The 22,662-nt window shown below is 42.8% G+C and overlaps 1 protein-coding gene across 1 annotated transcript in view; it reads right to left on the bottom strand.

Annotated features, from left to right (window-relative positions):
• The window catches only part of LOC133448724 (low-density lipoprotein receptor-related protein 1-like), a 118,624-nt gene that overhangs the window by 71,393 nt on the left and 24,569 nt on the right, over window positions 1-22,662 (bottom strand). Inside the window, exons 2-3 of the mRNA XM_061727530.1 lie at window positions 21,378-21,500; window positions 6,971-7,108 (exon numbers count right to left, since the gene is read on the bottom strand). Coding sequence (XP_061583514.1) covers window positions 6,971-7,108; window positions 21,378-21,500 — 261 coding nt within the window. The remainder of the gene's footprint in view (window positions 1-6,970; window positions 7,109-21,377; window positions 21,501-22,662) is intronic.

The following is a 22,662-nucleotide window of genomic DNA, read 5'->3' as shown; positions in this document are numbered from 1 at the left end:
TTAGTGTTTGGTAAAATTGCCATCAAACTGTTCAAAGTGGCTCACATGTTTCATCTGTTGTGTAAAGTGAATCAGTTCCACAGCATGAAGCTACCACAACCGTACTTCACAGCTGGGATGGTATTCTCTCCTCTGAACTTGGTAAATAGTTCCAATTTAGCCTCTTCAGACCACCAGCTGTGTTTCTAAACAATAATTTTTGTCCCCATGTGCAGCTGGAAGCTCAGCTGGCTTTTTAAAAACAGGCTTTTGAAGCAGTGTCACTGCCTTTCTGTGTGGCCTTTTAAACTCCTTGTGAATACTGTGAATAAAGACACACTTCCTGGTTGCAGCCAGCATCTTTATAGGCTCTTTTGTTGTTGTTTCGTGGGCTCGTGTGCACGTTTCACATGTTCATCTCCAGACAGGGAAGCTGTCTCCTTCCAGAGAAGTATGCCATGCTGTTCATGCTGGTGTATCTTTGCAGAGATGAACACGGGACATTTAGGCATCTGGAAATTTCACACAAGGATGAACCAGACTTGGGATGACCTCTGATTCCTTGCTTGATTTCTTAGCCTCTTTCTTTTGACTTTACCATGATGTCATGAAATGAGGCCCTAGTGCTTGAAGGTGTGCCTTTAAATACATCCACAGCTGTGCCTCAAATGAACTCAAATGATGTCAGTTAGCCTGTTACAAGCTCCCAATGCCAAAACATCATTATGTGGACTCCAAGCTATTCATAGCTACAGTCAATTTGGAGAATAAGAACATCTGACTTTGATGCATTATTCTTCTTACAAATAAAAAAAAATCAAATCTAACCGACCTACAAAAGCAGAAGTTTTAACATTACTGTGAGACATGGAGAAAAACTGTTCGTAAACTTCTCATTGCAACTGTAGGGGTCCAATACTTAGATAATGCAAAGTATTAGAGGGCTAAAAGACAACATAAGGCATTGACAAGCTAGGAGAGGAAAAGCGAAAAAAAAGAAGCATCAGAGCTCCGTCTCCAGTGCTCAATATACATTATATAGGAGCCCCTCCTTGAACCGCCACCTTACTGTGGTGGAGGGGTTTGTGTGCCCGAGTGATCCTAGGAGCTATGTTGTCGGGGGCATTACGCCCCTGGTAGGGTCTCCCATGGCAAACAGGTCCTAGGTGACGGGCCAGACTAAGAGCGGTTCACAAAGCCTATCATGAAGAGGAAGACAGCGAGGACCGTAACGTTGCTCGGACCGGTGTCACCGGGGCCCCTTCCTGGAGCCAGGCCCGGGGTTGGGGCTCGAAGCCGAGCACCTGGTGGCCGGGTCTTTGCCCATGGGACCCGGCCGGGCTCAGCCCGAAATGGCGACGTGGACCCACCTTCCCGTAGGCCCACCACCCGCAGGAAGGGCATGGCAGGCCGGTGCCATGTGGACTGGGTAGCAGTCGTGGCGGGGCCTCGACGACCCAATCCCTGGACATCAACCCTCACAGTGGGGACATGGAATGTCCCCTCGCTGGGGGGGAAGGAGCCGGAGCTTGTGCGTGAGGTTGAGAGATACCGGCTAGAGATAGTCGGGCTCACCTCCACACATAGCTTGGGCTCTGGAACCCAGCTCCTTGAAAGGGGCTGGACCCTCCACTACTCTGGAGTTGTCCAGGGTGAGAGGTGGCGGGCTGGTGTGGGCTTGGTTATAGCCCCTCAGCTCAGTCGCCATGTGTTGGAGTTCACCCCGGTGAACGAGAGGGTCGCTTCCCTGCGCCTTCGGGTCGGGAAAAGGTCTCTCACTGTTGTTTGTGCCTACGGGCCAAACAGCAGTGCGGAGTACCCGGCCTTCTTGGGGTCCCTGGGAGGAGTACTTGATAGTGCTCCAACCGGGGACTCCATTGTTCTACTGGGGGACTTCAACGCTCACGTGGGCAATGACAGTGATACCTGGAGAGGCGTGATTGGGAGGAACGGCCTCCCCGATCTGAACCAGAGCTGTGTTTTGTTGTTGGACTTCTGTGCTAGTCACGGTTTGTTCATAACGAACACCATGTTCAGGCATAAGGGTGTCCATCAGTGCACGTGGCACCAGGACACCCTAGGCCGGAGGTCAATGATCGACTTTGTTGTTGTTTCATCTGACCTTCACCGCATGTCTTGGACACTCGGGTGAAGAGAGGGGCTGAGCTGTCAACTGATCACCACCTGGTGGTGAGTTGGATGCGCTGGCGGAGGAGGAGGTTGGACAGACCGGGCAGACCCAAACGGATTGTGAGGGTCTGTTGGGAACGTCTGGCCGAGCCCTCTGTAAGGGACATCTTCAACTCTCACCTCCGAGAGAACTTCTCTCAGATCCCGGGGGAGGCGGGGGACATCGAGTCCGTGTGGACCATGTTCTCTGCCTCCATTGTCGACGCGGCGGCTCAAAGTTGTGGTCGCAAGGTCTCCGGTGCCTTTCGTGGCGGCAATCCTAGAACCCGGTGGTGGACACCGGAAGTACAGGATGCCGTCACTCTGCGACATTGCATGGAGGAAGGGGACAGTGCCGCTGGAGTGGCAAACCGGGGTGGTGGTCCCTCTGTTTAAAAAGGGGGACCGGAGAGTGTGCTACAAACTATAGGGGGATCACACTTCTCTGCTCCCCGGGAAAGTCTACGCCAGGGTACTGGAGAGGAGAATACGGCCGATAGTTGAACCTCGGATTCAGGAGGAACAATGCGGTTTTCGTCCTGGTCGCGGAAAACTGGACCAGCTCTATACCCTCCGCAGGGTGCTCGAGGGTTCGTGGGAATTTGCCCAACCAGTCTACGTGTGCTTTGTGGATCTGGAGAAGGCATTTGACCGTGTCCCTCGTGCCATTCTGTGGGGGGCGCTCAGTGAGTATGGAGTCCCTGGCCCTCTATTAAGGGCTGTCCGGTCTCTGTATGATCGAAGCAGGAGTCTGGTTCTCATTGCCAGCAGTAGATCAGACTTGTTCCCAGTGCATGTTGGACTCCGGCAGGGCTGCCCTTTGTCACCGGTCTTGTTCATAATTTCGCAGGGTGGCTGGACGCTCCCTTAGAGATAGGGTGAGGAGTTCGGTCACCCGGGAGGAGCTCGGAGTCGAGCCGCTGCTCCTTCACATTGAGAGGAGCCAGCTGAGGTGGCTTGGGCATCTGTACCGGATGCCTCCTGGACGCCTCCCTAGGGAGGTGTTCCAGGCATGTCCCTCCGGGAGGAGACCCCGGGGAAGACCCAGGACACGCTGGAGAGACTATGTCTCTCGGCTGGCCTGGGAACGCCTCGGACTCCCCCCGGAAGAGCTGGAGGAAGTGTCTGGGGTGAAGGGAGTCTGGGCATCTCTGTTGAGACTGCTGCCCCCGCGACCCGGGAATAGATAAGCGGCGGACGATGGATGGATGGATGGATGGATGGATGGATGGATGGATGGATGGATGGATGGATGGATGGATGGATGGATGGATGGATGGATGGATGGATGGATGGATGGATGGATGGATGGATGGATGGATGGATGGATGGATGGATGGATGGATGGATGAGCACTACAACCGCACTTTCCAGGGAGCTGACCATTTGCAGCGTTTCAGAGTTTCAGATGTGCTGCACATCTTTAGAGACATAAATCAAGACTCATTGAGTCATAGTCAAACACACAGTTGTGTCAAAGGAGCATGTGACTCACTCTGCCAAGAAAGACTGGTAAACAGTTCACAAACACACCACGACATCCGTCGGATGAGACGAGATCAAGATGCCACACTTCCAAGATAAAATGGCCACAATTATGTCAGTGAAACGTACGTGATACACATTTGCACTGCTGAAAATAACGATAATGAAGTTAAACTTGAGCGCAAACCACTCAAATCAGCAGATTCCGTCTGTTGGTGCATTTTTAGCCTATATTTAAAACTCGCTTTATGCTCTGCATGAGAATGACAATCAGTAGAAATGCACCATATAACCACTGCCTTGCCCCATCTCGACATAATTCGGTGACTCCACAAGTCTCCCCTCTGCACTCCAGAGGGCTGCTGGGACAACCGCAGCTCAAATTACACACATGCCCTGAATTTTCCAAAACAAGTCTGCACATCAAACAGCTCGGAGGACTTCAGAAAACCCACATAGGCAACAACGTGCACCACGTGCCGCGACACATACCACAGGATATTTATTTTGGGGCAAATCAAACTTCATGAGATGCTCCATTTTGAATGCAAACCACTCACATCCGTCACATGACCCTTAACCTCAACTTGAAACTTCCCTTGAATGTCATCAGAGTAATGAATGCTTGAGGAATGCTTGAGGAATACTTTCACGCTTGTATACTCATACTTCAGCAATAAAACCAACAACGAGTCACACCCCTAAACAAAACAAACACCTGTCAGCCCGGTTGTCTGAAAGCTGCTGCATCCTCACATTTGCTCAGTTTTGTCCCAACACTGAGAAGAACACACGCACACGCACACGCACGTGCACGCACAAGCACACGCACACAGACCTTGTACAGAGCTCTAGTCAGCCAAAAAAAGCATGAAAATTCTAGGTTTCTCTGTGTTTCTTTAATAAATATTTCACTGCAGCTCATTTTTCAGCCAAAGGTGCAGCAGGGAGATAATAAAATCGGAGGAGAGACGCCCACCAGACTGACAAAGACACTCGGCCTGGTTTGGCATTTAATTCTAAATCTAAGAAATGAAATGTAAGACTTATATTTATATGTTTTTTGATTCCGTTATACCAGAACCTTTTACAGGTTAGAGGTGAAAAAGGTGGAATTGGAAATACAAAATTTTCATAAAAAAAAAAAATACACCTGTACGATAAAGGTTAATGCAACCTCTAGAGTATGTATTAATAATCCAGGAGGGAGTATTGTCTGCTGGCCTCTCACACATTTACTTAACTTGAGTTAGGTCCATTTTTCATCAGTTTTATTTTTTAATCTTTGACAGACATGACATCTGTCAAAGATGGAAGTCCCCACACTGAGTTCCTTATACTTTTTTTAACCCATCCCTTCTAAGTTCCACTTATTTTTTTAATAAATATAATCCATTTCAGCTCACTCAGCACATTTTTTTAAAAGTTAACTGTACAGTATTACCTAGACTCATGATAAACTAGTTCCCCGTTTTTAAGGCTTGAAACAAAACTGCTTCCCCAAATTTAGAGTTGAAAATTGAGAGTCCTGTTTCAGGTCAGTCAGGATCACCAAAATTATTTCATTTTACTAAATGCCATAATAATGAGAGAGAGAATTTCTTAGAGAATTTTATATAACTTTCTTTGAGGTCAAAAGTTTACATACACTAAAAGTACTATGTTTATAAATAACGTGGGGAAGCCCAGATGATGATGTCATGGGTGAGTTAATGGAAGGCACACCTGGGGATCTATTTTAAGGCCACACCTCAAATACTCTGCTTCCTTGTTTGAAATCATGGGAAAAGAAATCAGCCCAAAAATTAGAAAGAGAATTGTGGAACTCCACAAGTCTGGCTCATCCTTGGGTGCAATTTCCAGATGTTTGGAGGTGCCATTATACGCACATATAAACATCATTTGAATGTCCAACCATCACACCACTCAGGAAGGAGATGGGCTCTGGGTCCCAGAGAATAACATGTTTTGGTCTGAAATGTGCGAATCAACCCTAAACCAAAAGCTAATGACCTCATGACGATGCTAAATGAAGCTGGTAAGAATGAGTCATTATCCACAGTGAAACGAGTCCTGCACTGACATGGGCTGAAAGGCCACTCAGCGTAAGGGAAGCCATTACTCGTGAAGAAACATAAAGAAAAGCCAGATTACAGTTTGCAAAAAGACACCAAGACAAACTTTAACTTCTGGACACATGTCCTGTGGTCTGATTAAACTAAAGTGGAGCTGTTTGGCCATAAGGACCAACGTTACATTTGGACGAAAAAGGGGGAAGTTTGTAGACCTGAGAACAACATACCAACTGTGAAGCACGGAGGTGGCAGCATCATGCTGTCTGGCTGTTCTCTTCATAAAATAGACAGCATCATAAAGAAAGAACTTTACATGGAAATATTAAGATCTCAAGGCATCAGCCAGGAAGCTAAAACTTTGGCGCAAATGGGTCTTCCAAATAGACACCGACCCTAAGCATACTGCCAAGATAGTTAAAAGTGGCTTAAGGAGAACAAAGTCAATGTGTTGGAGTGGCCATCACAAAGCGCTGATCTGAATCCCATGGAAAATTTGTGAGCAGATCTGAAAAGCTGTGCGCGAGCGAGGCAACTCAGTTACACCAGTCCTGTCATGAGGAATGGGCCAGAAGCTTCTGACAGAGTTCTGTCAGAGTTCTGTCAGAAGTGACCCAAGTCATGCAGTTCAAAGTCAATGCTACTAAATACTAAGGAAATGTATGTAAACCTTTGACCTTGAAGAAAGTCATATAAAATTCTCTAAGAAATTCTCTCTCTCATTGTACCAGCATTTAGCAAAATGAAATCATTTTGGGAATCCTGACTGACCTGAAACAGGAGAGGTTTAGTCTGATCTAATTTCAGACAGTTTTATGTGTCTTTTTGCAGAGTTTTTGCACAGAAGTATGCAAACTTCTGGTTTCAACTGTACACCAAATGGCTCCATTTTGTTCCAAATACACAGAATCCACATTTTTTTGCCTGGTTGGCAAACGCTACGGCAAAAAAACTGAGCTGTTGACAACACCCCACACTGCAGGCGGCGCGGTCCAATATAACAATATTGCTATGGTATAATCAGCATGCTAATGGGAACTCACTGAACATTCACACCGTGCAGATTGGAGTTGGAAGAACTGTGCAATAACCAAGCAAAAGAAATAGCAGAAATGCAGTCAGACTCTGCATTCACCATTGTCTCCCACAGATGCGCTAGAATGGGAACTGTGTTATTGACCTGCAAACTCTATTACATTCCCATCACACCATTCAAGAACAACATTCACATTTAGAGGCAACAGTGATGATGTGCAAGCAGCTACCTCTGCAGTGTGGTCCCTCGTCCCAGCCGTCGGTACAGTCCGGGGCCCCATTGCACAGTTTGCTCATGTGGATGCACAGCTCCGTCCCTCCACACTGGTACTCGTTGGGTGGGCAGTGTGATATGGTGCTGTGTGGACCTGGGGAAAGTGGAAACAAGCTAAGTTCATTGACAAGAAAGTCTCCGAGCAAACTTAGACGATATATTGCACTTTTTAAAGGGGAAACATGAAAGAATAACAATTTTACGTGCTTGAGAGCATAGATTTAGTTGTCTGAAGTGACCATGAAATCAAACAATACAACACTATCATTGAGGTGTACCTGAGTCTGAAAATATTCAGTACAGTGATTGGTTCATATTTGCAAGGTACTGCAATCCCTGTGATATTTTGAGCAGAGCATGGAACAGAAATGTCTTTAAAACTTTAGAAAATTGTTTCAGATTTTGAAAACAGGGTGTGATGTGCCTCCTTAAAAACCAGTCACATGCAACACGTTTTCCATGATTTTTGCAGCAGATCATGTAAATACTGCATGTACAACGCCAAAGTCTATTTAATAAATAAAAAAACCAAGAATATTGAATTCTTCAATGGTGTGCTCATATTTTTTATTCTGGTTATTATTTTCCTTCTCTTTTGTCTATGTCATGTATAAAAGTAAACAAGTCAATGCATGAATTACATACTGCATTTACAACGTGCGAGTAAAAAGTTAAAATAAATTATAGACTTCCAAGAGGTCGGTGTCTATTTAAGTCAACCCAAGTCATTAAAATTCCCATTGACAAACAGTTCAGACAAACAAAACCGCAGATTTATACCAGAGCTGCTCTGCATCGCCTCCAGATGTGCCACTCCACATACCTTGTTGCAAGCAGTTTAGTCTGAAGCCATGCAGGCTGGATCTCAAAGAATAGTTGCTAACTTCTGTCTTTGTCTGCTGCTTTCTCCCTTCATCCATTTCATTCAGTTTTGATTGCCTATAAACTCCTACTTTTCTAAAACGCCATCCGTCCTTTCGGTCTATCAGCAGATGATGGATTTTCAGACAGACCCGTGCGCTCTGTGTGGCTCACCATGTATTTGTCTCTCTGAAGCAGCACCAATATTCCTTTGCCATCTCCTCTAGACAGCTCACATAAGCACACCATCTATTTTGTTATAGTGCTGTGGGTTTAAAGATAAACGATACATATCTATGTCCACAGACAAAGTGCACACTCCATCTAGAAGTGAACTCAAATAGAAGACATGAAGACTAAATCACCCTCATCCTTTATTGGAGTTTAATTTACAAACATAATAATGAGCAGAACCCTTTTAGATAATGACTTGAAAAAAGGAGCATTATGCTGTGATAAAGGGACAGTTCTGTTTCTGCGGCGCAACGTCACATCAGCCTCATACAAAACGCTCCTGAATGGAACAAAGCTGAAAAAAGAAACAGGATTACTCGTGACGATGCCAGCGATGCTGATTGACCCTCAGAGAGAGAGACGGGGCCGTCGTCTCCAATCGCACCATGTGGGTAAAAGAGAAAAAAATAAAATCTAATAATAAAAACCCCGACGCTACAACAGCCAAAATGTTTAACTAATCTGTTAAAGTTTTCCTCTTCCAGATATTGCTGATGTTAAAGAAAAAGAGAATGAAATTATTTGCACATTTTATAAACAGACATTTTGCCTTTTCATGAAGAATATTTGCTCATTTTGAATTTGATTTGATTTGAATTTCACACATCTCAATGAAGTTGGGACGGCGAGATGTCTACCATTGTGTAGCATCCCTTTTCTTTTAACAACTGTCTTTAAGGATCTGGAAAGTAAAGAGACCATTGTTTGGAGTTTTAAGAGAGGAATGTTTTCCCAGTCCCTGATGGGTTAAAAGGTCTGGACTGCAGGGAGGCCAGTTCAACACCTGGACTCTTGTTTTGCAGAGCCTTCCTGCTGTGATGGATGCAGTATATCGTTTAGCATTGTCATATGCAAGGCCTTCCCTGAAAGAGACGGTTGTCTGAATGGGAACATATGTTGCTCTTAAACATCTATGTATTTCAACATTGATGTTGACTTTCCAGATTTGTCCGCGTCATAGGCACTAATACAACCCCGTAAAATTATAGATGCAGGATTTTGAACAGAAAACAAGCTGGATGATACCTCTCTGCTGGAGTCCATCAGAAACGGCACCCTCTAAATGAGCAGAGAAAATCATCTCTGAATTGTGTTCTCATATGGTTTCTTCTTTTTTTTTTAAGATTTTTGTGTCTCTAATGGCCCATATTTCAAAATTGGAAGCTGGACAGGGACTGTTACAGCAGAAAGAAGAGCAAGGCACAGAAAAGTGTCACAGGCGGGGATTCAAACCTGGACTGCCTCCAAAAGGACGATGCCCTCTAAGCATGGTCCACCTGCTCAACCAAGCGAGTCGCCCCACCCCCCGTGGTTTCTGATTTGCAAGATAGAGCTGTAAGCTGCATTTGTGGATTGCAAGGTTTACAGACGGTGATCTCTGGAAGTCTTCCTGAGTCCATGCAGTGATTTGTCCTCTTGCACGGTGTTTTCTTCCGATTCTGTGATATCTTTTGATAATATTATTAACTGTAGATGGTGGGAATGTCAAAGATTTTGCAAATTCAAATGGAGGAGCATTTTATAAATTATTCCACAATTTTTTCACACAGCGTTTGTAGACTCTCAGCACATCTTAACATCTGAGAAGTTCTGCGTCTCTGAAATGCTCCTTTTCTATCCTTTTATAGCTCCTCCACTGTTTCTGATTGGTGCCAATTACGTTTCCAGTCTTTTGTTCCCCCGTTCAAACTTTTCTGTGATGTGTTCTCGTCAACAAATTAGAAATTAGCTCATATTTTCCACGTACAGTAATGGCAAAATGGTGGTTTTGGAGATGGTTTCAACATCTGATATGTTGCTTATATTCTTCTGAGAATAAAATAGGGTTTATGAGATTTGCAAATCATTTAACTCTGTTTTTATTTACATTTCACACAGCATCCCAATTTTGGGGGGAATAGAGGTTGTGGGAAAATAAAGTAAGTTTGTCAATTTCTGCTCTCCTCTTTTTTAGTTGTTACTGTTCTGTTTGCCAATCGTTATGCCTTCTCCTTTCACCTTCCACTTTTGTTCCTGCTTGCCAACTGGACCGGCAGAACCACAAGGCAGCCCTCCAAAGAGCAGTTGTAGCAGAAAAAAAGAGGGTCGGTGGAGAAAAACTAGCAGGAACTCCAAATACACCATTATACTGGCTTGGACGAGCCAAATGACTACCCTCACTGCCTGTGCAGTGTGCACACATCCATCCCTGAGGAAAACAAAACAAAAACACCAACAATAAGCACGCTAGTGTACCAGCGTGTTGGTCTGGTATCAAAAAGGACTATGGGAGATCTGGGAAAGAAAACACTGTACATGCTGTGAGTATGAGATTGAGTCAAAACTGTTCCCTCTGGAACTGGATATAGAGGTGAGTATAGGGCTAAATATTTTCCCAAGCACAGAAGGCTTTTGTCCTTAATGACCTTATTATTGAACTCTTTTTTGGATGAAGTTTCCGGCCTTGTGACTCTGACTAGACTCTTACCCACAGTCTAATGACTCAGCAAACCCTGCGCACAACCCGTCTATGCACGCCTACCACTTTGTGCGGCAACTGCTGTCACCACACTTTGAGGGATTAGTTCAAATTTTAACCACAGTAGTTGTTTGTTTTTTTAATAGCAATAAGCATCATATATCATTACAATTCAGATAATAAACTGCAAATCAACTTCGGAGGCCGTTTCACCTGTTTTAAACATGTAAATAAATCCTACGTTAGGACTTGAAATGTGGTAAACAGTGGGATGTTTCATTGACATTTAAAGAACCCCTTTTTCTTTCCAAGAATGTGGTGAAGAGGAAATCAATACCACTTTCACATCTGTGAGTTAACCATGACGCTTGAGCCAGGAGAGAGTTGGCTTAGCCTAAATACTTGCAGTGAAGAAACAACTCAACGTCCAAAGCAGAAAAAAAAAAAAAGGTCTGCTCCCCAGTAAAGGTCTGCTCACCAGTAAAGGTCTGCTCACCAGTAAAGGTCTGCTCACCAGTAAAGGTCTGCTCACCAGTAAAGGTCTGCTCACCAGTAAAGGTCTGCTCACCAGTAAAGGTCTGCTCACCAGTAAAGGTCTGCTCACCAGTAAAGGTCTGCTCACCAGTAAAGGTCTGCTCACCAGTAAAGGTCTGCTCACCAGTAAAGGTCTGCTCACCAGTAAAGGTCTGCTCACCAGTAAAGGTCTGCTCACCAGTAGCTCTGACGCTCTGAAGTTTTCAGCATTTTTGTTTTTTCAAAGCAGTAAAATGTAAAAATGGCTTTGTTGTTTCACAGTACCAATGTGTTAGCATCCAGTTGCTTGGCAACCAAACAGAGAAAGTAAAACTTTCTGTCTTGTTTCTGGAAAATTGTCTTTATTTATTTTTTGTATATTTATCATTAAGTAAAAGCAAATGTAAGCCATATGCAGTAAGAGAGAGACTTGATCTTGACCCAACCTTATTTTAGGTTCAATTATTCTAATCTATGTTATTTTAATAAGTCTGTATTTTGTACTTGCACTAAGTGCTTTAAATGTTAACCTTTTATTGTGGTTTCAGGACATTGTACAGTAGTCTGTTTCTTGTATTTGTATTTGAGCACTGTCATTGTAAACCCTAATGTGTAGTATTTATGTTTGTCAAGGACTACAGATGGAAATTAGCTTGTGGCTAACTCTGGTGCAGGCATCTTTTTAATGTACCTACACATTGTCCTTTAAATAAATAAATAAATAAATGATGTAACCAATCAGGTCTTTTTAAGTCACATTAGTTTTCCTGTGTCAAAGTCACTAAAAGTAAGGAGGAACTGCAAAGGAAAGCATTTCTTTTTTTTTTTTTAATATATTTTTATCCCGGTTTTTTCCCCATTTTTATCACCCAGTGCTCCTACCTAGACAGTCCTGGGTATTGCCATCCTCTACCAACCCCGGGAGGGCCCTGCACTGAGCTCAGGTCTCCTCCTTAACCTGAGGAGTGAGCAGGCCGCATCTTTCCACCAGACAGGGTGGGGCTTCTCCGGCCGGACGTAGCGCGTGGAAGGATCACGTTATTCTGGCCGGATCCTCCCCACCCCATCTGGCGCCCCGGTTGGCCAGAGGGGGCATGTATAGCCCAGGACTGTTGCATGTTTTTGTGAGGGTAGCTCACATTGCTACCCAAGGGAACACGGGTGTGGGTGAACCAGGGTGTGGGTGCTGAAGTCATGGGGGAACTAACACGCACTTCAGCGCCCACAGCGTCCCCGGCGGGAACCTTCTTGCTGTGAGACGGCTGCACTACCTGCTGCGCCACCGTGCCCCCCAAGGAAAGCATTTCTAATTCCAATTGAACAATGCATTTCATCCCTCTTCTACTGCAAGTGAGCCAGATTAGTGGGTACAAGCATTTATTCTTTGTAAAGGTTCTATTTTCTCCATTTCTCTACACAGTCCAACTTCTAATCTCTATCTTGCTGCCTCTGTCCCTGACCCATACAAAGTATCTTCGTGATGATGCCGGTGGTGCAAATTTGACCGTCCATCTCCATCTGAAGATTGTTCCAAGGCTTCATTTCTGCACAACAGACGTCACGGAGATGCAAACAAATACCAGGACAGATTGCACTCTTTTTTTCAAAACAATTTAGACTGCATAGCGATATTTGTATCAGCTGAAGCGGTATAAGTCATGATTAGAGCCCAACAGATCTATTTTTCCACGTATGTACCAAAACAAGATTGGGGCAATTCAGGATTTCAGAAGCCTTGTACGAATGGAGTCTCTAAGCCGCCACACACAGAAGCAGATCACATGCCCCCTTCGCCGTCCCAGTAACCGAGGGCAGAGGGGGTGGAGGTGGTGCGATGGAGGACAAGAGAACCAAGGGCATTGTTTGAATCACACAAATCGGCTGTGACCCGCCCGAGTACAAGAAAATAAGGCAGGTTGAGCCGCAGGATCGTAAGCAGCATTACGTGAGAAGCCTGATCTGAACAGAGGGACAGCAAAATGAGCTGAGGTTTAGGGGTAACAAAGAGGCCACTGGGCTCCAGCCACCAAAGTGATAAAAGGACATTGAGAACTTTATTACTGCAGCTCTTTTGGGTTTAATAATTTAAGACGTACACATGTGACAAATCACAAGGAAACTAGAAGTGTTTTTATACATGTTAGCGTCCCAATGGTTCAGTTTTAATGAGGCTTGGCATTTTAACATTCTTCTAAAAGATACACTTTCATTTGCTATTTTAATGATGGGGACTGGACACTGGTCCGAAACCTCCCAAAGGTGCTAATTTCTTTGTGATCTAGTGACTTAAGGCCATAACATCACATTACTCGTGTTGATCATGCTTTATAGTACGGGGACTAACGGACCCTAGCAGAGGATAAAATAAATAAAAGAAGTCCTCCAAAGCATAACATCACGTCCTCAGTGCAAAGAAGACAGGTTCAGCGTTTCCTTTAACTTGTCAGGTCTTCTGTACACTAAAACATGTGCAAGTGGCAAGATCTCCTTTATAACTGTTCTGAAAGTGGCTGTCCAGCTTCAAAAAAAAGTGCCTCCCATCATTTTAATTTTCTCTCCAGTAGTAGAAAGAGACCCAGGGGACCGAGACATAGTCGGGCTCTGGGTCTGGATCAGGCTGTCCAACAGCTCAAAGCTGGTTAAGCTGTGGGGATTTTCCATTCACTAGTTCATGCCTTTCGTCCATGTGCTGGTCAACACAATGCTTATTCAACCAACAACAAACACACAAGCAAATAAAAAGCAGCCTGAGCTACAGCGGAGCATGAAAGGGTATTTTATGCGAGCCAGAACGCGGCCAACTCCGGAGAACAATGGGACTGCCTACTGCACCGAGTTTGATCGTGACTATCACAGAGGCTGCAGTGTGTGAAACCATGGCACATTTAAATATCCACTAACAGTTCGTAAATATGAAGAGCTATATTTCCTAAAATCTTTCCCCAATGCAAATTCCTTTATTTTAAAAGGCCGTAAATCTTGACCTCCATGTTTGTTATTGCAAATGTAGCTTTCCTAAGTTTATTATTCCCCATCCCAAGTGTATACGAGTATGAACGCACACTGAACTGAAAATAATTTTGTTAATTAAATCCAAACCCGCAACTGTCCACCGATTACTCCCATCACAAAAATAAACCTCATGAATAATGTTGCATAAGCACAAAAATACAGTCTGACTGTATTATCCACAGAGCGGCAGCCCTCTAGCGTTCTGATCTCGGCCCACACGACACATTCTTGGAAAAGGCACCCAAAACCGACCAAGCAGCCCGGTTGACCCTCCAACCCCTATTGCGTGACCTGCCAAAACAAATGAATAAATACATAAAATGAACAACTGGGATGCAGCGCCAAAAAACAAAATGCAACAACATCACCGCTCCACTGAGTACAAGGGAGGCGTTGCTTCCAAACCGGTCTCACAGCAAAACCAAAAAGTCACCAAAAACATCATCTACAGAGTCAGAGGGTTTTTTTTTTCTTCTGCTGAGCTCTTCAAAAATGGACTGTTGCATCATATTTAAAAAGGCACAGTCAACATTTGCGGGTCCGTTCGGGTGGTTTGGCGACTAATGCTGCCGTCACAATGAAGGGCGCTAGCTAATTCTCTTCCCAACCACTGATGATTTACACTAGCTTTACTGTGAAATGTTATATTTTGATTTTATTGCCCTTTACACAATACAATTAAGTTGTTTACAGCCAGCTACGCGGGACGATGGAAGTTTCTGATGTGAGATTGCTCCGTGTATCAGAAATATTACTCAAGTTTATGGGCATCATAGCAGGGAAAAGAACAATGTTGATGAGGAATATCTTATAAACACTTCCCTCTCCAGACCAAGAACGACACACGGACCTGCCATCCAAATAGCGCCTGTTGGCACCTCACAAATAGTCAGTTAATCACAACTTCCTGTGTCTTCACAACTCAGTATTCTGTTTTTACCAACATTTACAGCATAAATGTTGTTTATTGCAACTATTTCCGGCTTAAACACCTGGTGAGGGTCTGTGAGCCCGCCCTGCTTGTTCCACTTGATGGTTGGATCTTTGGCTCCGTGCCTAATCCTTTCCTTCCAAGATATCAACACCGCATTTTCATTCCTGCATGGGGGGGCCTCTGGGGCGACTGGCAGGATGACAAGCAAAGCAGGAAGGCTAAATCCAGCCCCCTTGCAAGCACAACAAACTGAGCTTTTTTCCAAACATACCAGCACCAGAGCTCCTTGGGGGCAGAGCAGCCACCGACTTTAATCAGCCAGCTTTTCAATCAGTAAAGGCCCCCACGAAATTCACGAAGTTCAACACCATGTGAATAAACTGAAACTTAGTTATGTACTGTAAGTAGGGAAGTTTCTAAAAACTGTTTTTCCTGGTGAAACATGGCACGTAAGGAACCAGGCTGCTGCCTCAGACTGACTGAATATCTGTATCTGTCCGTTTTGAGGCAGGCCTCTTATACAGAAAACTCAAGTAACATTTAATCATCACAAATTAACCGCAATCCCACTCCAGACGGTGCTTTTGCCTCATGAAGTACTGGGAAATTGGAGTTGGAGGACAGATGACTAATCATCGCATAGAGAAACAGCTTTGCCGAGACTCGAGGGCGGTCGGGGAGGAAGTTGGGACCGATTGTCGGCGTAAGAGCCGAGAAACCAGTGGAGACATAAGTTAAGCAGCCACTGCTGGAGACAGGCTGGATGCTCAATAATGCATCTCACACACAGGTTGTGGTAGTTTGTTACTGCTAATCGGAGGCTTTAGCTGACAGTGTGGAAGATGAGCCGCAAGGCAAAGCCAGGTGTTGAATCATCTGTTCGTCTCCATCTTGAAGATACAAATTTCATTATTGTTCATGTTCCTTTTGTATCCCAGAGGCTGTTTCTGCCTCCCCTTAATGGGTGCCTCTGGCCTGACCCGCGCCGTCTGTGGAGCAACCTGCTGAGATTACAAAATGGTCTCTTTTTTTTTTTCTAGTTTAAACCCCTGACACGCTTTTCTTGGCTAAGCACAGAGCAGACTCTCTTGTCCTGCTTCAAGGGGCCTGCTTCACCCCCCTCCAGAGCACCGACCTCAACCTCCTCATCTAAAAATTGCCAACTGGAAGTTTGTGAATCACACCCAACTCACCGCACTTAAATAGAGTAGAGATATATATACAGAATATGCATTCCTTCGATGTGGAAACAAAAGCCAAACAACTCTGGTATGCACAAAAACACAAGAACGTTTGTGTCGAAAAAAGAGACTCAAAACTTTAAATATTTGCTTTTAACAGAGGAAAGCTTGTTCACCGAAGGCCGGGAGTAACACAAGGATAAGCAAAAGACGATGGAGGTCCCTGTTTGAAACTGCATGTCTTCTTTTTTTTTTGTCACTTTGTTTTTATTAGATTTTCAGTTTTTTTTTTTTTTACAACTGCACATTTTTACCAGATCACAAAAATGATCTGTATATTCACCGTGCAACAAACAAACAAACAAATAAAAATAAAAAGTAGAAAAACAAACATAAACTTGTGGGTTACCACATTAATAATCTATCCAATAAAAAGAAAAGAGGAAGAGAAAAAAAAGTAAAGTAAAGTAAGTAAAATGTCCACTTTTGCCATCTCTTCTCAAATAGTCCTTCCCTCAAACGAGGATATGGGCCAGTCTTTCCATAGTCAATATTTCTTTAATAATATCCAGCCACTGTTTAAAAGTAGGCGATTCAGGTTTATACCAAGCTCTAGTGATGGTTTTCCTAGCAGCTGTAAGGAGTGTCTTAACCAACCAGTGATCCTCTGCCTGCACTACCGTTACAATATGACACAAGTATAAGACAGTACATGTTAATGGAATCTCATATCCATGATCCAACTGCATGTCTTCTAATAAGGATGATGTTGTTGAAGTGTTGGAATTGGCGAGGCTTCATATGCAGGCCGCAGTCGTGAGAAGCATCTTCAGTGACACTCAGACCAAGTAACTGTGTAACAGCTGGAATGACTCCCTCCAACGCCCTGATCCTTACGTCATGGAAATGATGAAAAAGCAAGTTCTCCAGAATACTTGGAAGAAAAAGGGTGCCCACAGAGAGAAGGAGAGAGAGCAGGACTGAACTGATCAATATGTTTTAATGGTTCTCACTCTCATGTGTTGTTATTGGTGAGAACACGACCACCATGCAGAGGTCACAAACTAAAAATGTCCCAAGTGCTGCTTTCCCTAAAGAAATACACCAGCGCACACTTTTAGGGGACCGTGGCTGACTCATGTTGAGTAATTCATGGTGATGGCAATCGAGTTATTTATTAATTTAAATAAATATGTTTTTATGAACAAATTGTGTGTCATTAACCAAATGTGTGTTTTTATGTCTGGAATCATTTTTGCCAAATGCATTTTATTTAAATGCAATGCAAAAGAAGCTCACTGTTAATGTATTATCTGAGATGGCTGGTGCCTCCTTTTAAGAGACAGTAAAATAAAATACAAATTACACCAAATATATGCCAAAATCAGTCTTTTAGTCATTTTGAGTTAATGGGACACATATTACGTCATTAAAAATGAATGTATTTGTCAAAAATTGGGAGCTGAGGAGCTGAGAAGGTCCAGGAATTGAGCATGAAACTGATGTTACCATAATCCCAGAGGCAAGGGGCATCACTGAAGAGTTGAGCACTTCCTGTCCCTGGAAATCACAGCTCTGCATCCTATCTGAACATTAGGGACCACTCAGAATGAAAGTCGCATTTAACACCGTCACACAGCTTTTGAGTGGTCATTGATCAGAAATGGAGATCCATAAAGATTTTGTTTTTGTTTTACTCTCTGGGTATCCCTCTGACCCAGCCACCCGGCGTACAAAGAACAGCATTATGAGGGTTACACAGCTGCAGTGGACAGTGACTGACTTCACTGGCAATGGCCAGAAGCCCAACAAAGGCGACTGTGAAGGCCCATCCACATGAGTGAATAAATAAAACAGCCCTTATGCATCTTTCGATCAAAAGCATTTGAAAAAGCCCCTGCAACAAGGAGTGCATTTATCACCAGAACAAACCTACAAGCTACTAATCAGATATTGTTGCTGTACAGTGAGTTGGGGACGTGGGTCTATGTACTGTTTGTGCATAGCAAGGTGTTCATGTCGTTTAGAGAACATGATTCTGGAGGTGAGGCGTCTGATGGAGGTTAGAAGCAACTGAACTGGCAGAGTCCTTAAAAAAAAAACACAATTGTGAACTAAAAGTTCTCATTTGCACATTTTGGGGAGCATTTACAATCCTCAAGTATTGTGATCATTCCCATTTTAATTCAGGAGAAAGAAACCACAGAGTCCTTCTAAAGCCTGGAGGGGCAATGTACTCTGCTTTTGGTAGCAGGGAAATTTAAAAAATGAGTTTTGTATTCATCGCTGCTTCATTAGTACTAGATCAGAATCAAAATCAGCTTTATTGGCCAGGTTCAAACGTTGTCCAACAAGGAATTTGACTCTGGTAATTTCGCTCTTTCGCAGTAGATAAACAATAAACAAATAAACAAATGTGTTGTATTTTTGACATATGTACAGATAAACATCTAAGGTGCAGCAGTTTGAGGTAGGGAAAAAGAAAAAGAAAAAAGAACAGCTCTGAGTAAAATAAAATAAAATAACCTATTTACAATTTTACCATTTTACAAAACAAAATTATTTTACAAAAAATTATACAAAAGAAATACAAAAGGTGAGAAGTGCAGCAGAGTGAGGCAGACTAAATATTTTTGACTTGTGAAAATAAGTGTTTGTTGGGGGGGGGGGGCGGGGGAACTCTCTCACAACAGCAGAAACATGTAATGCAATGGCAAAAAAGAAAAGTAAATGTATTCTTCATGTAATCTGTGGAACCTCAAGTACAAATGTCAACTGAAGTTAATCCACTTATGTTGTGTTCACCACTCACCTACAGCAATGTAAGAAACAAGTTAAAAGTTAACAGTTTGATAAGAATTATTAGTAATTACAGAAAAACCTTCATGCCAAATGTAAAACATAGTGTTGACTTTAACTGGCTCATTTTAACTTTGACCAGCAAAACCAACAGCAGCAGTTTGTAACATCGGGGGGGTATTCAAACGCCTTTAAACCAAAATCTTACTCCTTTCTGAGTTGTCGTACTTTCTTGTTTTTTGTATTTTTTTCCAAATGCACCAGCATATGATGAGCAATGTTTTATTATAAAACAGCTGCAGGTAAATTTATCTTTTTTATAAAAAAAAAAAAAAAAGGAAATACTAAGTCTTTTCTAATTCACGGTGAAAAACTTTGCGAACACAAAGAACCAGACCTGGCAGATTAGAACTTTGCAATCATCAAAAATTGGAACGTGTCAAGAAAATTGCATTTGATCCCCCTAAAATTATTGGTTTTTGGCAACCATTTTAAACTTGAATTATTGCTGCCTACTTATCATGGCATATTTTATCAAAATGCCGGCGTATTCCAAGTCTGTAATCAGCAAATTTACAGAGCAGTCTTTTTTTTCTTTTACTTTTTTTTTTCAGTGAAAATATGTGGAACCACTTCCAAATATGGCTATATATGGGGTGTCATACAGAGCCGCAGGAGGAAGTAGCAGGTAGTGAAAAACTGCTGATTTCTCCATCCCTCTGGGCGAGTCTTTAATGAGTTCCAGGCCTACCCTCTTTCAGGCTCGTGCGTCTAGACTGCAGCTACAGCTCTCCATCCTGGCCCTGCACGCTGCTCAGGTCAACCTCTCCAAATATGCACACATGTATCCACACACTGACGCACACTGTTACCCCACCCACCCAGAGCCCTTTGTCCTCTTAGGAAACTACAGACATTTTAGTCTCAATGGCTGGCCAAAATGACTTTGCTGCTTTCATCCTACCAGCGGGGATTCAAAACACCTCCACTCTAATGAAGACTTTAGAAAGATCTCTTTGGAGTTTTTTTAATTCTTTTTGAAGGGTTTTTTTTGTCATGACAGCATCCTCTGTGGTCATGAATGCAACAGGAAATCACATCTAAGCAAGCAAAGACAAACTTTGTAAATCTCCTAATTGGGCATGACCGAAGTGTTTAGCAGCAGAATGAGCTCTTCAGCTCGCTGATAGAACGGGCCTTTGTCCTGTCTGCTCCTGCTGTTGCTGGCCAAATAAACTCAATATTCATCAATCACAGTCTATACGATTACAGTTGTTCTGAGAGTGTGTTTAAAAGGGATCAAATACTTCAGTGACCCATCGTTATAACCTAAAGAAAGTACTTTAATATATACTAATGTAGTTTTCAGGTCAATTTCTCCATTTCACCTATGGATTATGTACAAACTGTGAAGAAGTTCATCACAGATAGTTTGATGGTGTTATATATTCCAAGAATACGTTTGTGTTTTTCTAAGAATGAATGCAACCAAAGCTTTACCAAAGACTGCATTTTATAACTGTATGAGCTACAGCTGCATTATAGCCACTCGCGTCAAAGAAAGGCAGGAAACACATTTATTCCACAGAAGCAAAATTCAACATTTCCCGTTCCTTCACTACGAACTATCCTACAAAGTCCTAATTCCCTTATCTAACCAGCAGCAATAGATCGTTACTCTGTTATTCGGTCCAATTTACTAGTGGAAATAAAAGATCTAAAATCTTCTTTAGTAAACTACATCTACTGGATTTATGCAAAGTAACATATAAGTACTTGATATGCATTTTTAAAGAAAACATTTAAGATATTTAAGTAGGTTTGGCTTGTTTCTTTTTTATTGTTCTCTTATGTTTATAATTATTTACTATGTCTTTAAATATGGTAGCAAAGGAATTGCTATAAAGTCATCACTACAGGCAGAAAATGGACAAAACAGCCTTGAAACTTTACAATGTGCCCATAAACATTTGCTATGAAGTAGGGAAAAGAAATTCTAACTAAATATCTTGGTAACTTTGGAAAAAGTGTACTTTTGGGATGGAAGTGTTTGGACTCATCATCTGGGCTGTAAATGCAGTGAAATGCAGCATCTTTGGAGACCAAGCACAATATCAGTCCCCTGGAGCAAAATGATGGATATTTCACATAAGAAGTCTGTTTAATTCCCCTAAACTTGCTCAATAATTATAAATCTAACACCCAACTTGATACATAATTCCACAAAGACAAAATTGAAAAAAAAATACTAAAAGTCTTATATACTTGTCTTCCTTGTCTAAAAATATAGTGAATTTAAGATGCAGCAGTTTCATTTATGTGGGTGCATTATATTGGGCTTTTTAAAATGAGCATTTTTTGAGAAACTTACAAACATCAGGGTCCTCATCAGAGCCATCTGGGCAGTCCTTCTCACGATCGCAGCGCCAGCCCTTAGAGATGCACGTCACCCCATCCTTGCACACAAACTGCTTTGTGCTGCAGCTCCTCGGGGCTAAAAAGAGACAAAGAAGCAACAAAGAAGCAAATGAGCAGGTTTCTGAACAAAAAACAGTGTCAGTGATCTTTATCCACGAGGTCTCATTAGCAAGCACTGTTTCTTGTTTTTAGACTCAATAGCGGCCCTCGCTGGCCCTAATTAGGTTCTGGAAAGTTGCTTCTTGATATTAGGAGAAGGAGAAAAGTTACAAAAAACCCAATCCCTTGAGCAGGACAGGAAAACTTTTGCAAAAAGATGTTGCTGCAACTAAATATCCAGGACAGATTTCCCAGGATGAAGGCAGTGAAGCAAGTCTTAGTGTTATTTAAAAAAACAACTTCCTTTTCAGTAAATTACCATCCCATCTTCCATCTACCCTGACATTTACCTATTAGGATGACAACTGACTAAACAGGACATGTAAAAATAGGCTGGACATTTTCCAACATGGATCCTCCCTCCCGATTCCCCCAGTGGCTCAAACTCGCGCTCGTGTTAGTCTTTTACTCGTGCACGAGTTACTTTAAGCTGGCAACTGCACCGATTCGATCCAAATATCAGTATCGGGGCTGATACTGACATCATTCTCTGATTGAACGTCAGAATGATGGCACTGATGAAACAAATTCAATTCAAGTTCGAACCTTTCACACTCGGCTGTTGCTATAGCATTATATGACTTATCCTGTTCAGATGAAGCAATTAATTATTCTAATCAAACCAAAGGGAACCTTAAAGGGATTGTGACATGAAAAACAAATTTTTCTTGATTTTTTGTGTTTTGTTGGGTGTCTTGACATCAATTACAACCAAAAAACCCGACGCCGCTGTGAGCGTATGGCTGGAGGAGGAGGAGGTTTGGAGGAGGAGCGGGGCAATGATTGACAGGAAAGGGGGGAAAGGAATCGTTTTTCACGGCGCAAAAAAACACTGTAATAAAAAGCCAGGAATAGAGTACTAGAGTGAAGTTTTTCTTGTTACACTTTTTTAGACACATTTGAGGGATGTTGGCCAAGACTTTTAATAGTGTTAAAAGCATGTTAAAAATGATGTCACAATACCTTTAAGGGATCAATTGTGCTCGGGCACTGTGCATGTTATAACGGCCATCGTGTGCAGCCAAATATTTGGTAACTATTTGGACAGGAGGGAAAAAAAAAAAAAAAAAAACTTCTTC

Source organism: Cololabis saira, chromosome 8 (assembly GCF_033807715.1).
Source record: "Cololabis saira isolate AMF1-May2022 chromosome 8, fColSai1.1, whole genome shotgun sequence".
Taxonomy (NCBI): Eukaryota; Metazoa; Chordata; class Actinopteri; order Beloniformes; family Belonidae; genus Cololabis; species Cololabis saira.
The sequence above is the reverse complement of the archived record's forward strand: the minus strand, read 5'-3'. Positions and strand labels throughout refer to the sequence as shown.